The sequence below is a fragment of the Amblyomma americanum genome, chromosome 7, assembly GCF_052857255.1.
Source record: "Amblyomma americanum isolate KBUSLIRL-KWMA chromosome 7, ASM5285725v1, whole genome shotgun sequence".
Lineage (NCBI taxonomy): Eukaryota > Metazoa > Arthropoda > Arachnida > Ixodida > Ixodidae > Amblyomma > Amblyomma americanum.
In genome coordinates, this window is record NC_135503.1 from 75,850,009 (window position 1) to 75,865,549 (window position 15,541).

The 15,541-nt window shown below is 49.9% G+C and overlaps 1 protein-coding gene across 2 annotated transcripts in view; it reads left to right on the forward strand.

The window, feature by feature from the left end:
* The window catches only part of sim (bHLH transcription factor single-minded), a 65,474-nt gene that overhangs the window by 21,996 nt on the left and 27,937 nt on the right, over positions 1–15,541 (forward strand). For both annotated transcript variants that reach the window (XM_077629981.1, XM_077629980.1), the window contains exon 2: positions 168–368. In XM_077629981.1, coding sequence (XP_077486107.1) covers positions 194–368 — 175 coding nt within the window. In that variant the 5' untranslated portion in view covers positions 168–193. The remainder of the gene's footprint in view (positions 1–167; positions 369–15,541) is intronic.

Sequence of the window (15,541 nt, forward strand, 5' to 3'; positions counted from 1 at the left end):
CTGGGCCATTTCCTTTCCCCAAAAAAACCAATTATAAGTACCGTAGAACTGATGGAAGTTGCTCTGCCTACCGGTAAGCCCGGTGTTAGCAACGACGTTCCGCTGGATGCGTCGTTTGTGCCTTGCAGTGAAAGTTGACCCGCGCTGCCTTGCTTTGGCCATCGCAGGAGAGAGGTGCCGCTCCGGAGGCGGCATGAAGGAGAAGTCCAAGAACGCGGCCCGCTCCAGGCGTGAGAAGGAGAACGCCGAGTTCGGCGAACTGGGCCAGCTGCTCCCTCTGCCGGCGGCCATCACCAGCCAGCTGGACAAGGCGTCCGTCATCCGCCTCTCCACCTCCTACCTCAAGATGAGGGGACTCTTCCCCGACGGTGAGAGAGCTTCCCCGCCCACGCGCCCTCATGCTGAGCGGAGGTCTGGTGAGGGCTGGGAAGGGTGTTAACGACAAGGACTCGAATTCGACCGCCACAGGTAGAGGGGGCTTTCTGGCCATGGAATTGAAGCTGGCACCTCTGGAACCGTCGATAACGTGAGCCCCAAACAATGAGCGTTTTGGCGGGTACGAAATGTTGAGATCAGGTCTAAAGTTATTAGGGAAATGTCTTAAGGTGGACTAAAATACTAATGAAAGAAATAATTATTCATTAGCATCCACCAAGGTGCATACAAGTGTCTGAAATTAAAATCGAACGGACTTTCAGGGAAACTCTGAGTAATAGAAAACTAGCGTGGATGCTAATGAGTAATTACTCCCTTATTTAAAATGTTAGTCAAAGTTGAGGAATTCTGCTTGACATGCTGAACTGTCCGTCCTGGTTTCCTCATTTGACAGAATGACCGCCCCAGACTGGAGCTGGTCCCACGTTCTTCCATTTTTTTTCAACTACGAAGTTTCTGTTAAAGCGGTATAGCCTTCATTTCTAGCCGTACACGACTGCCCTTAGGTGGATGCAGTACATGGTTATTTGAAAAACAGTGATATTTGATGCTCATTGACCAAGCTCGAATGAATTTAACGAATCGTCCCTTGAAATTTAGCCGAAAAAAAAGAAAGCAGCACCAAAAACGTCTTTGGACAAGGTTTAGGCTTGTCTTGTAGTTCCCAACTGACAGTTTCTAAGCAGCTATTTTCAGTTTTTTCGATAAACAACATGAGCTGAACAATTCACGCTGGCGGTGAACCGCGACGAACTGCGCTCTGTCCAAAAGGGAATTTGTTTTCGGCAGGTTTTGCGCCCTCTCTTAACAAAGCCATATATCGCCAGAGAAAAGCGGCATAACGAATTTTGCTTGCTGGTTATGTTGCCCGGTTGCAGCGCCTGTAATAGAGAAGAGTCGGAATAACATTGCCCGCCTACAACGAATATCGTTTATGGCTATTCAAATGTACACGACTGCCAGTGCCAAGCGTGAGCTGGAGCGTTTGCATTTAGATGTGCGCGCGCAACACGATTCCGACGTTGTCACTGCGATCAAACCACCGCAAGCGAACTTCGTGTTTCTGCAAAATTTTGGTTCAAACTGAAATCCAACGCGGCTGCTTATACGTCGTCAATCAGCCGCGCATTCACTTCACCTTCGCCCACTACACAGAGGGACCCTTCCTGTCAACTTAGAAGTCAATTAGAAAGCAAAGGGTCTTGTCGACGCCACGCGCGACCCCTGCTGCGAGGGCGGCCGAGTTGAAGTTAGACAACAGGCCTCCTCCAGCTCAGAGATGTGGCGACTTGTCCACGCCACGTGATCCAACGTCAACCTCACGTCGGCACGTGCGGACGAGATGACGATGACGATAAAAAGAGTCGTGCGCACGTAGCCCACGCAAAAGTCACACACGCACACTCAGTGCGATGGCGGGCAAGCGTGCCGGGATCCCCTTCAGAAAAAAGAGAAAGGAAAGCAGTAACCAAATAAACCCCTATAGAAGCAAGGAGCCGGCGGCTACGCGGGGTCCCGCGGAGCGCTTCCGAGTGGGGCGCACAGCGACTGGCCTGGCGTGTGTGTAGGCACAGTGCCGCGATGGCAATCGATGGTGGCGCGTGTCCCCGACCCCGGGCGGCCACTTGTCGCGACAAAGCAGCGCCCGGGTGCGAGAAGACCTGGTCTCCCCTTCCGTCGCGTGCGGCCCATCGACGCATCGTTAGCGGCGCCCCCGGCGAAGACCGCGCAGACCTCGCTTGCCTCCGCTCTCTCTCTCTCTCTGCCCCCCGCACACGGCGGTACTTGTTCCGCAATACGGAGGGCCAGCGAGGTCGGCTGGAGTTGATGCGGGCGCAGGGGGATGCTCCGAGAGTTCTGCGGGTTCAGTTCACCGAGTTCTCCCCAGCTGAGCTGGCTGACTCTGTACGGGGGTTTTGCCCCCTCACCCAGTCAGTGGCGATGCTGTATGGCGATGGGTGCTAGCTTCAATCTGAGGTCTCGAATCCCATCGCCCTTCAAAGCGTATCGCCCTATATCTTATTTCTTTTTTCGGTCAATGCACCCGCATGCCCCTCGGGCTGCGGCGCGCTCACGCACCCCTCGACCTCTGTGGACGACTAGAGAGGCTTCCCCGCCAATGCCGCGTCGCTAATTGGGACTACAGACACAACTGTACGCTCACGCGCAGTGCACCAGTAACTCGCAGTGAAGCCTAGCTCTGCGTAGTTGCTGATGAAATATTTCTCTGGGTACACTCCGGACAGCTCTTTCTTCCTTTCTTTCTTTCTTTCTTTCTTTCTTTCTTTCTTTCTTTCTTTCTTTCTTTCTTTCTTTCTTCCTTTCTTTCTTTCTTTCTTTCTTTCTTTCTTTTTTCTTTCCTTCTTTCTTTCTTTCTTTTTTCTTTCTCTCTTTCTTCGTTCCTTTCTTTTCTTTCTTTCTTCCTTTCTTTCTCTTCCTCTTTCTTTCCTTCCTCCATTCGTTCCTTCGTTCATTCCTTCCTTTTTCCTTCCTTTCTTCCTTTTTTTTTGTTCCTTTCTTCCTTTCCTTCATTTCTTGGTGTCCGGGTGATGGTGAAGGGAGATTTATCATCATCACCTGCCCCTCTTCTTCGTAGCAATGCCTAGCTCACCACTCTGTCAGCTGTCATTTTGAACGGCAGATAGCAGGTTACGCGAATCCTTGTTCGCGCTAGGCCGAGCCTCATATTGAAGGTTCGCCAACAGAAGCAGCCTGTGCCGATGGCTTCCTGATTTCGTTGACAAATTCGTGACATGCTCGAGGGGGGAGGAGTGCGGAACGCAGCTGGCATTTCTCGCGATTGCGCGGGTGATTGTGACCAAGCCCGTTAAACGTTGCGAAAAGCAGTGCCGCACAATCATTGTTCCCGGAGTTTCTTTTTTTTTACGAATGCAGAGTATAGCTTTTCTTTTTGTATTATATTTTTTATGCGCAGGCTGCCCAAACGATATGCTCTTATTCAAGGGTACAAGCAGCGATGGAGGAACGGGCTGTTATGGACTCAGGATGTCACTGATTGACTCACTGAGTGTGCAGCGTGGCAGAAAAAAAATAGTTTGTTGTTTATCAATCAATCAATCAGTCAATCAGTCAGTCAGTCAGTCAGTCAGTCAGTCAGTCAGTCAGTCAGTCAGTCAGTCAGTCAGTCAGTCAGTCAGTCAGTCAGTCAGTCAGTCAGTCAGTCAGTCAGCCAGTCAATTAAACAATCAGTCAGTCAGTACACCAATCAAGCGATCAACATTTATCGCCCATCTTTCGCCTCTCCACACGTTTCCCGGGGAAGCTAAGCGCAGTTGAGTCTTAACGAGTTCAGAAACCACAGCATGCTTAGTTCAGAGCATTCCTTGTGTAGGCACGAAATCCCCGCAGCAAAGCCCAAAATACTTCCATCTGCCAACATTAGAACTACCTCACCTACATTTCTCACGCATTACGCCATGACGACACTGGACATAACACTGCTTCGCCAAGTTTAGCAAATGAGCTTTCTATCTACACGTCACATGCTAAAACCCATGAAGCGATTAGGTCCGGCTAACGGAACAGCAATACTTGCCATTCAAGACATGCAGGTTTGCAGGGCATATAGCCCAGTGCACTTCGCCCAAGTAAATAGCTTTGTAGCAGTCTTTCATAGAGGTTCAACCCGTCCAAGCAGCCTACGCGAAACGCGATTTCAAATTGTAATCTTCAAAATACAAGCAGAACAGTGTTCCAGATATGCTTATGCAGAACACCGTTCCTTTTATAGCTTCTTCAAATTCATCGAAAACATTGTTTCGTATATTTTATTTATAGGTACACCCCCTTCATAAGTATGCAGCCCAAGGGGTTTGCTTGTGAGGCCTGCTGTATGCCTCGGTATGCATCCTCAGCGACCGTAACCTCCCGCAAAAGGAATGTCTTCGCGTCCTCAATGCTCCCAAGTTTTGGACTGCTTGATGTACTAGGGAGCCACGCTAAACAGCTTAGAAGCAAACCCCTTGTGCTGTATACTTCTGACGGGGACTGTTCATCTGGAACAGCGATCCGCCTAAACAAACGAAACTTTTAATGAAAACGTGCCATTGAGTTTTCATTCACTAGCAGAAGCCTACGTGTAAACCGGTTAAGAGTAGGTTAAACATTTTTCTAATGGTGCCTTGTAACTCACGTTTGACTTGCAGTATCGACTTTGAATTGTCTTTTTTGTAAACACTCCCTCCTGCCTGGACTGCCAAGAGGCAGTTGGCAGTATCGAACAAATAAATAAATAGCTAATAATAAACTAATAACTGCGTAAGTCCCTGACAGTCGCCCAACGTGGATTCAGTTAGGTTAAGTTAGATTAGATTTAAAATTAAGTTGGGTTTTAAACATGTGTTAACAACGAACAGTTCCTACAAGAGACTGCAAAACTTCGGAAAGGTGAGCTTTTGTGCGGGGTCAGGAAAGAAAACCGCGAGCTTTTGTCCGGGTAAATTCGAAACTGGTGAGTTTTTGTCCGATATTCAGACTGCCATTTCTGCTGTCTGCTGTATCTATATGGCACAACGGGCCTCGAGGGTGTACAAGGAGCCCTAGTGCACACACACAGCACTCACGATTCACGAAGGAGCCCTGCCTGCGGAGTAGCCAGGCATCCGAACTGTAGTGCGAGTTTCCTTTAAGAAGAATGTATAAGTGCAGTTTTAGAGGCTGCGCCTGCAGCTGGAAGCTGCTAAAAGCCGCTTTTTGTCGTCTTCCTCAACCCACGTCCCAGATTTCACACCTGATATGTTTCAGTTGTTTAAACAAGCCCAGCGGTGTACCTAGTAGAACAGCTAAAAACGTGTACTTTTTTATGTATTCTGCTAAGAATGTCTTTGCATGCTCCGGTTAGATGTGTAGGCGGACATCACGTGATGCCCTATGGGAAATAAAATGAAAGACAAACCAGTCCAACATGCAACTCTCACGCGCCGCGTGAGCGTCTGCGTAGCCAACGACTTCGCTTGAAGTCCAGACGCCTATATAGCCATTCGCACCCGTCTGGTGCCTGATCAGCCCTCATCGTGCATGGACCAGGCCATATGTGACGTGAGAAATCACGGACCTAATCATTGCCGATCTTTCCGAATTTGCTTTTATAAGGAGAAGATGATACATCATCGATGACCGTGCGTTTACTATGTAGGCACACCAAACACCGGTGTCCGGCAGTTTTCACCCTCTGCTCCACTCGTTTCGTAGTTTGCGTCCTTTTGATTGTAGCTGAATTAACCATTAATATTTAGCCCTATTTTCCGCTCAGCTCCGAGTCCTACCGGCTGAGCAGGAGTTAACGTGTGCCAACGTTTAGCGCCAAACAAAGCTGGACTTCGTGCCTCTCCTCCCAGAACACGCTGGAAACCCGCGCAGCAGCGCTGTGTCGCCGGAAAGCCCGACAGCACAGAAGGCGTGGGCGGCTGGCCGCAAACACCTCCACTACCACCAGCCACTGTACTGTAAGCAGCGCCTCCGCGCTGCGCATCCGGTGCTAGCCGGGGTCGCCGCCTTGGCAATCAATCACACCACCCCGGCGTGCAATTGCCTCCGCGCGCTCTCTCGCAAGGACACACAACACACCTTCCGCAATCATGTGCGCCCCTCCCCTCGCGCCCGTATTAACACGGCGCTCTCGCACTCTGGGAAAGAGGGTGGGTAACGCGATCGGGTGTCTCGCTCAACCGCTGCCTGCCTCCCGCTGTTCCTTGCTTCCCGTACGCGGTGGAAGGAAAATGCCGCGCATGCCAAAGCGAGATAGCCAGCCGGCGCGGCGCCGCCGTTCAACCGCAGAGTCAACAGGCGATCAGAACCTCGCCTGGGAGTCCCTGGATTAAGGGGAGAGTACCGCACAGCTCGCGGCCGCCGCCATTCTTCACGGGCTTAGCGACGACGAGACGAGCTGCGTAGCTAATCGGCTGCCCTCCCCCTCCACCCGCTATACTGTTTTCTTTCGCCACTTCCCTCTTGCGTCCCACCTTGCGAGGACCCGTCGAAAAACAGCGGTCAGCGTTGTTGCCCTCCTGTGATCTCAGCGCCGTGTGTATTTCGCCGGTGTCCTCTGCACTAGTCTGTCACATAGGTCCCTGTAACCCACCGTCGCCTCCGACGTCGTATCTACGCGGGTGGCCCGCTCGGACCCCGTGGTGTACAGCTCCATAAGCACGAAGCCCGAACTCGGGGCTTCGCCGCCGCGTCAGCCATGCAGCTGCGTCCGGCGAGGATCTGTCTTCTGGGCGGCTGGCCGTCAGCTATAGTCCGCGTCCGTCCGTTGCGTCAAGCAACCGGAACCACGGTCGCACGCAATCACCCCCCCCCCCCCCAGCTTCGTACAAGACCACGTCCTAGCGGCCATAGCAGGTAGAGTAGTGTTAGGTTTCGTGTGTTTGCTTTGAAAGCCTCCCTGGAGGGCCGATCCCAGACTCTTCCGTAATCTTCAAGCCGGGCCACCACAGCAAATTCGTCACAGTTCGCGCCTCTGTGGGGTCCGAAGGTGGATATGCGTTGTTTTTTTTATTTTCAGCGGGAGTCAGTTTGTCTCTTATGGAAGAATCCGTTATGTGCTCGGAAGAATAATAGCAATAGATCTTGCGCCAAGGCATGGCCAGGAGTGACATATAGTTAACAGTGCTGGCCGGCTAACTTAACGAAAAATACGCGCAGAGTTGCGACTGACCGTGAAAATTGCAGTTAGCGCTCCATAAATGGACGGCTGCCAGCGTCCAGGAAACAAGTGCGGAAGTAGAGCTTCTATGTAGAGTGAACAACGCCACACCTTCGTGCTTCCTGTTGTAGATGACATGTTTTTCTCCGGTTGAGCAATACTTTTGAATAACGATTCTGCTTCACAGAGGAAACGAAGGCTAGATCCACAAGGCAAATTTATGGTCAAGAGAAAGCGCCGACGACAGAAGTGGGGAAAGTACTGTCGGTAGTAGGGGCACATGATTTTTCATTTCGATAAATGATTGCGGTTACATGAACGAAAGGCAGCCTCTTGCTGTCACATTAGAAAGTAAAAACCATAAGTATATTAAAAATCGAGCGCCTACATAATTCTCCTTATTGAATGTAGCCCCTAAGCCCACCACAGTGGCTTTGGCGTTCGACTCTTGATTCTAAGGTCCAGAGATCGAAACTTGCCGCGGAACCCGGCCTCGGCAGCTGCGTTTCGAATTATAAAAACGTGCGTGCACTATACAAAGTCAGCGCCCGTTAAGAACCCCAGGCTGTTTAAATTCCACCGGAGTCCTCCACTACGGAGTCCCTCATATATCTCATGTGTCGTTTCGGGATGCGAATTCACTCATACCGCACTGTTCCACACACAGTTGATAGACACTTCCACAGACTCGCGTAATACTTTATTATACATTGGTACAAAATGGTTATTTAAAGTATTGTACAGCATTGTGTTGTGTTACATTATAGCATAAACAACAGTTGGGTTTCTATCAGGAAGACCGCTACACCTCAGTCGCTACCGTTTTTTTTTTCACTTCTTTTCTTTCGCAGTACGTTGACGTGTGCTTTTGCCACACCTTCAGTGTTTCCTTACTGCACGCAGGCAGCATACCTGTGTGCGCACAAAGCGTCTTTTCCGAAAAAACTGAGTCGTTAGCAACGCGGTTACGATTCAGACATTTAATGTAGGCCAGGTCTGTCAATATTTCCTCAGATTCTCGCTTCCTGCAGTATGTTGACTTTTCATATGCAAACCAATAAATGTTTATTCACTCACTCACACACAACTGGTGCAGGAACGTTAGCGCTGGACTGCTGAATTTCAAAATATTAAACTTGAACTACAGCATTAAGATGGCTACGTACCACAGAGAGCATGCACCGATCACTCATTTTGTCGGGCTGCAAACAAGGTCAGCAGTATGAAACTGTTAAATATAAGGGTCGTATGCACAGGCGGCTGGCCTGACAACATTAACGACCAGAACGCATATATACCGTGACAAGAAGCAGGAAAGGCTGTCGTCGGCGGTGAACTTTCCCTATCGCGGGCAAGAGCACTATATCATTTCGATTATCAACTTGTCTTAATTGTCCCATCAGAATAATCCAAAGTAATTAATGACCTACAAATTTTCTTATAAGACAGTAATAGGACTGAATTTCGACGATGTAGTTCTACGTCTCCCTAGGTGCATTCTTTCATTCCCCATGAGAGTTCAAAGTGTGGACACCTTTGAAAATTTTCTGTTCGAAACAGCGGAGAAGGAACTTAGGCGAGCAGCGCTCAAATGCACTCTGCTTTCAAAATATGGCATTAGAGTCCCCACGCATATGCTTTATGCATCTTCCTACTACTGCCAGTAGCTGCAGTGATCCTATGCGCCTGTACTATGCCACCCGTGTCGGTGAACCAAACGGAGGACACCATTCATCTTTTTTTTTCGCAAATAAACGGTGCAACCTCAAAAGGAATCCATGCAGGACGCGACTAGCTCGATGAGCCTTCGATCCCCGCAGTATCCAACCCAACCAAGTCTACCCCAGGGACGCCTCTGTAGAGCATGGCGGCGGAAACGTACCTACAGAGGAACGGAAGGAAGGTTTCGCGAAGCAAGGTGCGGCTGTGGGGGGACGAGGTAGGACATAAAGGGAAGCCTACCAACAACGGCAGCAGCCGCCGCAGGAACACCTCTCCGCGGGTGGCGCTTTCAATGAGGGCCGTTCAATTCATAAGCGGCGTGTTCTCTCTGTGCAGAAGCGGCGGTAGGGGGCGCAGCGGCATGCGGCGGAGTGTGCGCACGTCAGACGCGACGTCGACAAGCTGCGGGAAGCCACGTGGGAACTGAAATGCGGCACGCGCCCGCCGCGCCCCCCGGCGGGAGACACCACGCGTATACGCCTCCCCCTCCCGCGCGGCGGGTGGGCCGTTCGCACTACCTGCCTTCTTTTCACGTCTCCAATGCTGCTGGTGATCCGAATGAGAGCTCCGCGTTTAGGAACGTAGTTGTGTACAGCGCGTGGCATGTGAAGTGTGGCCGCAGTTAGTGGCTATTACAGGTGAGATTACGTGTATACGTTCAAGACATCGGCAGCATCCAGCAGCACTTCTTCAGGAATTATTGAAGGCTTATTGAATTTTGAACTCGGTTCGAGCTGTAATCTCCGATTGATCTTTTTTTTACTCAACGCTGTGCCCAGCGCTTCACCCTCCCTAAATGATAGGCTTATGGCACGGGTGCTTGCAATGCGCAGATTTTATTTTGAGGCAAGAACTTTGCTTTTCCAAGGGCATTTGCTCGCTGAACTACGGCGTTCGGTAAGACGTCGAGGTTGAGTGTGGGTGAAAATTACTACTGCTACTGTGCTACGAAAACTGAAAGTTCGTTGATAGTCCATAACGGTTCCAAATGAATTCTAGATGCTCCCTCGTACTTAAGCTCACCTCAAGAAGTAGAGCTCCTAGACCCAGGCAGACTGGAAGCATTGCGAAGTCAGGGGTAGCATCAGCCCACCGGCTGCGAAGCCGGTTACCCTGCCCCGTATTTGCCAAATTTCAACAGCGTTAGCCCACACGGCCTCACCCGGCTGGCTTCTGGCTCAAAGGAAGGTGGGGGCTGCCAAAGATATCCGGAATATGATAAGCTGATAGTGGTTTACGCGATATTGTCAATGTCAGCATTAATGCAATCTCTGGACGGCACAAAAAAAAAATAGCATCAGTTAGACTTTTCGCCTCAAAGGAATGCACCACGCGCTCTAATCCTTCCGCACTACGACAGCGCCCACTGCCGAGGAGCAATTGGTATCTTTCTGTAACCACCATACTACGCCAAGAAAGGACGCTTCCGCTGTAAAGCACTCCTGGGAATAAGCAGCCTCTTCCCGTACGACAAAGCTCGCAACGTCCTCCAGAAGGACTCCGGTTTAGCCTTGGCGGTACGCTGCACACAACTTAACAGCTACTACTACGTGAGCAAGGCCAGTGATCGGGAACTCGTGAAGCACAAAGACGAACGCTTTTTCTGACAGTGGAAATGCGGACATTACACGCGGAACAAGTGCGGACGTGCCGCGAGTGTGTGCGTATGCCATAATTGGAACCTGATTGGAGGCGGATCCGCTGTGCACGTGGCATACGTGGGCTTCTGTGGGTGCCGCTCTGACTTGCAGACGTCACGCTGCGCGCGCATTGTGCAGCGTGGTGTGCGTGCGCCATGGGAACGCTACTGGATCGGGACTTCCATGGCTTTTGACTTCAGCGTTCTGTAGGGGTTGGAGCTATGCGCTTTCAATACTATAAAGCAAGCCGTTATGCATAAGTCGACGACGAAAAGAGCTCGTGAATTGACTCCTCTTATTACCTTATCTTCACAACAGACACCAGTTTCGGTTATAAACTAACAATTTACCTTGACGGACGAAAGCAGGAAGAAGGAGCGTGCATATTAAGCGTGTTAGGCTGGAGTGGATTGCTGAAATCGTCAGTTAACGCCACGTGCTAGAACTGCATATTTGTTGCTGCGCAAGATTAAACAAGGTTAAAGACCTGGTCTATTTCGCATGCGTTTAAAATGTTTCTTAGTGCACAAAGAAAACTTGTGCAGACTGCTGTGCACTGAATTTCACTTAAACCTTAAATTCTTCTGCGAGAGCAAGTAACCGTCTCAAGCTCCCTTGTGTACCTTGTTTGTCGCTACATTATTGTCACGTAATATAGTGTGGATAATTTCACCACTGTATTATAACCTTTATCCTGGAGCATGTTGCACTTAACTTACCAACTACTAATTGCTGAATTGCACAAGGTTCACGTTCCATTTTGTAGCTACCTCAGCGGTGGTCTATTGGTCTCGGCACCCGCCTACCATGCGGGAGGTGCGGGGTTCGATCCCCAGTGCCGCCGGGTACCCAACGGTGATATACAGTGGGTAAATGATTTCCCCTTGCCTGGTGCTCGACTTCTCTGGGGTGAAGTGCTTGGGATAGATCGGTGATTCCATCTTGTGCCAGGAGATCATTGGCCAAAGCTGCCCTTGCACCATTAAAGTTCATTACCACCAACTTTGTTGTCCACTGAATACGTCGGCAGCAAGGCTATTCTGAATTCCTTTCATCATGATGCGTTGGATCCCTCCAGCATCTTTTCACACGGGAGGAACACGTCGCCGCTCCTATAAACCTGAAAATGCGGGGAAAAAAAAGAGTACAAAAAGCGAGTACATGTCCTGAAGAGAAAAGCTGAGGTGAACTCCCGCAAGCACTGTCAAGGACAAAAAACCAAACGCTTAAGTGCCGACCAAATCGCGTATCTTTATTATCGGCCAGTATTTTCTGACCAAAATTATGCTCGTGAGGTATACTTAGGTTCTCCAAGGTGTGCCAGTAAAATGAGGCGATCGTCGGCACACGTCGGAGCTATACGCCAAGATCGCCATCCGAGGGTCCCAGATACTTCTGTTCCCAATAGTACGAACAGTACAGCCATCCCAACAATGCTCCGCTCCTTTTTGTCCCCTGCGAGCTTTTCCTGATGTTTTTTTCTTATACGCTACAGCGTTAAAGGCCCCGTTGTCCAGAAAATCCGGTGTCAGCGTTGTGAGCGAAAAATAACGAGCATGACTGTGGCTGGTGGCCCCAGAGAGCAATCTACTGGAGGCAGGAGGGCCATCTATGTCACGTGGCCTTGCGGCGTCATCACAACCTGGCCACATGATAGTGAGCAAACAGCCCGCCGTGGCAGGCGGCAGTCAACCTAATGATTGGTCGCCCTGGAAGAACAACCTGGGCCGCACAAGGCCCACCGATCAATTAACCGCTGCACCACTGCGCCAGGAGGAGTATGAGGGCTCACAGGCATCTATGAATGTGAAGTTAAGAATGGTCTTCTGCATATAAGGGAATCAGCTCAACACGCTACCACGTCATATCCTTAAGACAGAGCTTAAGTTTCCCCTCCAAATCTTTACACTATCGAGAAGCATAGCTTCTGCTGATCACGTTTTAGCATCTTCAGAGTCTGTTGCAAACAATCGTAAGAACGAGGTGTTGTATCTGCTGTCCCCGCAGTGTTGCTGTTCTCCTCCTATTGCTGTCCAGCTTTCCAACTATACAAAGATGCGGTTGCATATTCACTCCAAGAACTTCTCTGTTTTTCCCCAATCGTTATTTTTTACTTGAGGTGTGTGTTAGCTGGAAGACTGGAAAACAAAATCGTCAATGTTCCATCCCCTGTACATGAAAGTCCTCAAATGATTGTTTTCCACAGGCCCCTCTACGTACAGGAGTGGTTACAAGTAAACATCAAACTCTGCATGCTGCAGACAACTATGTGCCTTGTCTGTTCTAACTGCATTCACGCCATACAAACCAAGACTTAACGGTGCCTTCATGCGCGACCTTATACTGTCGCATACGCCCACACCGTGCCCGGCACTTTTTTATTTTTATAGCAACGCTTGCGTTGACCTCGAACACAGAACCGTATTCAGTTTCCTTCCGTCCGCACAAGTACACCCGCCCTCATAAATTTATGAAACAGCTCTATGGTGACAAAATTTACTTCATTTGTATCCAGGCCTCACTGCCACAGATTTAATGGTGCACTCTGTAGTCGAATAGTCACAAGCAGGGTGAATACATCTATTCCAGCCTGCATGCAATGACGGCGATAAAACAAAAGTGTCTTCCATAAACTTCTAATTGCGGGGGCACATACTGTGCAACGCCCTCCAGAGGGGTCGTCCAGATGTCCATGTTGGCCCACGGCGAATACACACCCTCTACAACGCTCGGTCTGCGCACCCAGGTTGAAACCATGCCCTCCGCAACCGGACACCACGAGGGGGCGCCACCTGGCATGCCGCCCCGCGAATGATCTGCCACCTCTCGGCCTGGGGGCGCAAAAGCCACGAGTTGCCCGCACAACGCGGCAGACCAGACAGGGAAGGAACGCATGCATATCCATGACGCACAGGCGGAGGGTGCCGCGCTGCGCGGCAAAAACGGAATGGATGCTCGTTTGCACAGCGTGCCAGGCAAGCGCGTCGATCATTCGCTGCCTCGTACGACAGCGGCCTCTGCAGGCAGACTCTTTTTCTCCCACTAGCGCTGCGTTTCCTCCGTCGCTAGCTGTGTCCGCGGAGCCGGCTGTTTTCACGGCAAATTTGACGCCGGCCCCCGCTCGTGACTTATGGGGCTCCCAGACGGAGCGGCGTACGATCGCCGCTCCTCTCGTGGCCACACTTGGCCCCTTCGTCGGGTTTAGTACACATAGGCAGAAATGCACGCCATGCGTTCACCAGGGATAAGAGACCGCGTTGAGGAAGCTTGTCTTCTCGCCTGTTGAACAGTGCGTCGAAAAGCATGGTACACTGCAAAGAAATTTATACCTTTGTGGGTGCGTTTTGGTATCCATAATTCGCGCCATTGCAACACCCCCCCCCCCTCTCCCCCCGCCATCCCCGCTCTACAAAGGCGGCAAAGTATGGCTGCCCCACGCATAGTTACAGATGCGTCCTTTTAATGACTGCTTTGCAGTTTCACGGGTGCCATACAAAATCTCACTGCACAAAGGTCCATCGGATACAAGCGGCAAGGTCTACTGGAGCCCTGGACTAAGGACCCCACCCATCCCCTTCTGGTTGCCGTAAAAAATATCAACAGCAGCTCACCAATTTTGAGACGACTCGGACACAATCTAGCCTCACCGAGGCATATATATCTACGACGTGAGTTTATGACAATTTGTAGTAGATTTGTTAAGGGTTATGTTAGGTTTAAAGTTAGGTGGGTTTCATGAGGCTGGGTTTCAAATACAGGCGTTCACAAGTAACATCCTCAATTCATGGCAGCTTACGGTAGGTTTGCTTAGGATTAGTTTAGCTTTAAGGGTATGTTTGGTTTTAAATACATGCGCTAAGAATTAACGGCCAATAACAACAGCTAAAAAATGACTTCTTAAGTACACGACAGTTAACTGCATATTTGGTTACATTATGCATTGGTTAGGTTTTTAATACAAGCGTTAACAACTGTCTGAAGAGAGACTGCAAGGCTTAGATGCGCTGAGCTTTTGTGCAGGGTCCCGAAAGAAAGCGGTAAGCTTTTGTCCGGTGAGCTCATCTCTAGAGAGCTTTTGTCTGAGATTTGAGTTTTACAGGTCTCTATTGAAAGTAGTTCCAGTAGTACCGACTACTTTGAAAGACGCTGGTCTTTTCTGCGATGCGTGCAATCGTATGGAGAGGCGGAACAGTTCGTACAAAAAGCTGCCGACTACCTGTCCCAATATGCGCTATAGAACTGCGGTATCCCCGACTATAATTGTGACACCCAGATGTGTCCTTCTTCTTATGTCTTGCAGTGAAGTCACATTTTTGATGCCCGCATAATGTTTACGGCATGCAGCATGCAGCAAACATGCAGAAAAACCGCTATAATATCAATGCGATGATATAGCATGCGCCATATAAGCCAGTAGAACAAGTCCAGATAAAGGGGTCATTGGAATTAGCTGCACAAAGCTACTGAGGCAGAAACAAACCACGCCCGCGTGACCTGTACTTACCTATGACGTTCGAACTTTCTCCGCGTCTATATATACCGCATTTAGGTGAGTCCCCATCAGTAATGAATGAAGCTTCGGGGTTGAGCTAAGGTGATTCAATAAATTCTAAAGTTATGGTGGCGCAAATCGCAGTAGTAGCTTCAGGCATCAAACCAGCAGTTATCCTTCAATGGAAAGATCGAATTGTTCACACCTTACTATATGACCGCTAGAATAATAACTGCAATGTTGTTAAAAGATTCGAAGAGCACCCGTAGACCCTAACGCACCCGGGCTCGTGAAGCTGCAGCATTATTGCACTCTTAAAGGGAACATGGAGTGCTCAGTGCACCCTGTAGAAAAAAATAAGGTGATCACAGGATGTTTTCGACAGTGTCACACTCTAAAGGGCGTAAATTTTGTTGCTTAGTTTCTGTCCCACTGAACAGAACTAGAGCCTAAGGAGGAAACTGGCGTTACAGTGGCGATCCTGTCCCCGAGCTGCTATGCAGGACCAAACGTACCATACAAGTGGAGAAGGGGATTTCCCTCTCTCCATCGGCCACCTTCCAACTTGGGAAGGTGACAGGTCGC